The sequence below is a fragment of the Rattus rattus genome, chromosome 10 (genome assembly GCF_011064425.1).
Source record: "Rattus rattus isolate New Zealand chromosome 10, Rrattus_CSIRO_v1, whole genome shotgun sequence".
In the NCBI taxonomy this organism is placed as follows: Eukaryota; Metazoa; Chordata; class Mammalia; order Rodentia; family Muridae; genus Rattus; species Rattus rattus.
Window position 1 is genome coordinate 52,305,472 of NC_046163.1, and position 2,853 is coordinate 52,308,324.

General features: G+C 40.1%; 1 protein-coding gene across 1 annotated transcript; it reads left to right on the top strand.

Moving 5' to 3' along the window:
- The first annotated feature begins 444 nt into the window (after positions 1-444).
- On the top strand, positions 445-1,377 carry LOC116911481 (olfactory receptor 10J1-like). Its single transcript, XM_032915464.1, has one exon. It carries the CDS (start codon positions 445-447, stop codon positions 1,375-1,377), a length of 933 nt encoding a protein of 310 aa, XP_032771355.1.
- Positions 1,378-2,853: the final 1,476 nt, after the last annotated feature.

Below are 2,853 nucleotides of genomic sequence, written 5' to 3' on the forward strand. Positions count from 1 at the left end.
CAGATGCTGGATGATCTGTGGAAATGTGTTCATGAAGCAGGCCTGCATTCCTTTTATGCAACACAGAAATGCAGTCCTTTATGAAGATGATAAAAATAATCCATTTTAAACAAATTTTAGGTAACAAGTTGTGAAATTATGCTCTCAGCAAAAATGCCTTTCAAATTTAATTATGTCTTGTCTGTTTCCCTTGACTTCTTCCCTCTTCTACTTAAAGTTCACCTTACCAGGAAATCTGTTCCACAGTTTACACACAAACTATTACACATCATATTATTTCCTGATTGTGTCTATCTTTGACTACTGGATAGACGGCTGTCCTTGCTAGCTCTGTATCTACCCAGAGACAGATCCATTACCAATTCTTCCTAAGCATCACCTGCTTAAAGTGGGCGCTAATAATTTCTAACTGATTGAGTCAAACCTGTCCTTTCTGTCTGGAAGATGACGAGAAGAAACCACACGGTGGTAATTGAGTTTGTTTTCCAAGGTTTCTCCAGCTTTCAGGAATACAAGTTTACCCTCTTTATGGTCTTTCTGGCCTTGTACCTGCTAACTCTGACTGGCAATGCCATCATTATGATAGTTATCAGTATTGATCGTCACCTTCATACTCCCATGTACTTCTTTCTTAGTATGCTTTCCACTTCAGAGACTGTGTACACATTGGTCATTGTACCAAGGATGCTTGCCAGTCTTGTGGGTTCAAGCCAATCCATTTCTTTGGCTGGCTGTGCTACCCAGATGTTCTTTTTTATCACTTTGGCCATCACCAACTGCTTTCTGCTTACAGCGATGGGATATGACCGCTATGTAGCTATCTGCAACCCCTTGAGGTACACAGTTATCATGAACAAGAGGGTGTGTGCCCAGTTAGTATGGGGGTCCTGCAGCATTGGGCTGCTTGTGGCCATAATTCAAATTGCATCTGTGTTCAGGGCACCTTTCTGTGACAGAGATGTAGCCCACTATTTCTGTGACATCCGCCCGGTTTTGAAACTGTCCTGTGCTGATACCACTCTACATGACATAGTTAACTTTATCATCAGCTCACTGGTTATTGTGGTACCCATGGGCTTGGTTTTCATCTCTTATATTCTCATCATCTCCACCATCCTCAAGATTGCCTCTGCTGAGGGACGGAAGAAGGCCTTTGCCACCTGTGCCTCCCACCTCACCGTGGTCATCATCCACTATGGCTGTGCCTCCATTGCCTACCTCAAGCCCAAATCAGAGAATACCAGGGATCAGGACCAGCTTATCTCAGTGACTTACACAGTGTTCACTCCTCTCCTTAACCCTGTGGTATATACCCTGAGAAACAAAGAAGTCAAGGATGCCATTTTCCGTGCCATTGGGAAAAAACCTCTTGCCTAGGATATGTGGCAGTTTGGCATACAGTAGAGTCCCTCTATTTACCTGAAGTTTCAATTAATCGTAGTCAATTCTGGTCTGAAAATATAAATGGAATATTTTCTTTTTCTAGAAACTTTATTTATTTATTTATTTATTTATTTATTTATTTATTTATTTATTTACTGTGTATGAGTGCTCTATCTGCATGTACACCTGCATGCCAGAAGAGGGCATCAGATCCCATTACAGATGGCTGTGAGCCTCCATGTGGTTGCTGGGGTTTGAACTCGGTACCTCTAGAAGAACAGTCAGTGCCCTTAACCACTGAGCCATCTCTCCAGCCCTAGAATGGCTTTAATACAAACAATTCTTTAGTTTAAAATTATTTACCTTTATACATGATGAAGTCTAGTACAACCCTGATCCATTTTACTTGGAACATGAATCGTCCCTTCCTCCACCATATCCATATTGTACATGCTACCCACTGATACTGTATTGTATCAGTATCTTGAGAACAAAGTGCAGACAACACTCACATAACTTTTTATTACCATATATTGTTATAATTGTCCTATTGTATCATTATTTTTTTTGTCTTTTCATATGTGTATGTAATGTACTATGTTTGAATGTATGTGGAGATATGTGAGCCTATTCATACATGTGTGTATGTGCATGTAAAGTTATAGAGTTGATATTAGGAATCTTCCTGGGTCACTCTTCTACTTTATTTTTAAGGCAGAGTCTTTCCACCACGGTCAGAGGTTATGAATACAACAAGTCTCTTTAGATTTGCTCTGGGGATTCCCTGTGTCCACCACCTGAAGATGAAGTCACAGGAGGGCTGTTATCTCCTCCTGACCTTCACAGGAGTCCTGGGGATTGCAACTCCAGTCCTCACACTTGTACAACAAGTGCTTTAACCACTGAGAATTTTCATATCATTAGCTATTGTGCTGATCTCTTCGTATGCTTAATTTATAAATCAAACTGTATCATAACCATGTATAAGTTGGAGAAGAGTATATATAAGGTTTAGAGCTTATATGCCTCAATTTTAGGAAGATCATGAAATATACCCCTCATGGATAAGGGGAAAATACTATGTAGTCGGTCACAGTCTGGACTGTCTTTCCTTTTCCTATTGAAAAACTATTTTTTATAATATATAATCTGATCACACTTGCCCCCTCTTGCAACTCCTCCGAGACCATCTTCACTCCCACACCCACCCAATTCCATGCTCTCTCTCTTTAAACAAACACCCAAAAATACAACAGACAAATGAGAAAACAGGGAATATGCATGCGTACACAACACACACACACACACACACACACACACACACACACACACACACACACACACACAGAGCTCTCACAAAAACACAAGAACAGAAACCAAAATATAAAAGCGAAAAAGTCTTGGATATTTTTTGAAAGCTCAAAAACAATTCTTTTTCCCTATCATTCCTCTTATCCTCAGAGGAAATTG

Bases quoted from the DNA above. Each gene is read 5' to 3' on its own strand.
- LOC116911481 (XM_032915464.1), top strand. From the start codon at position 445: ATGACGAGAAGAAACCACACGGTGGTAATTGAGTTTGTTTTCCAAGGT.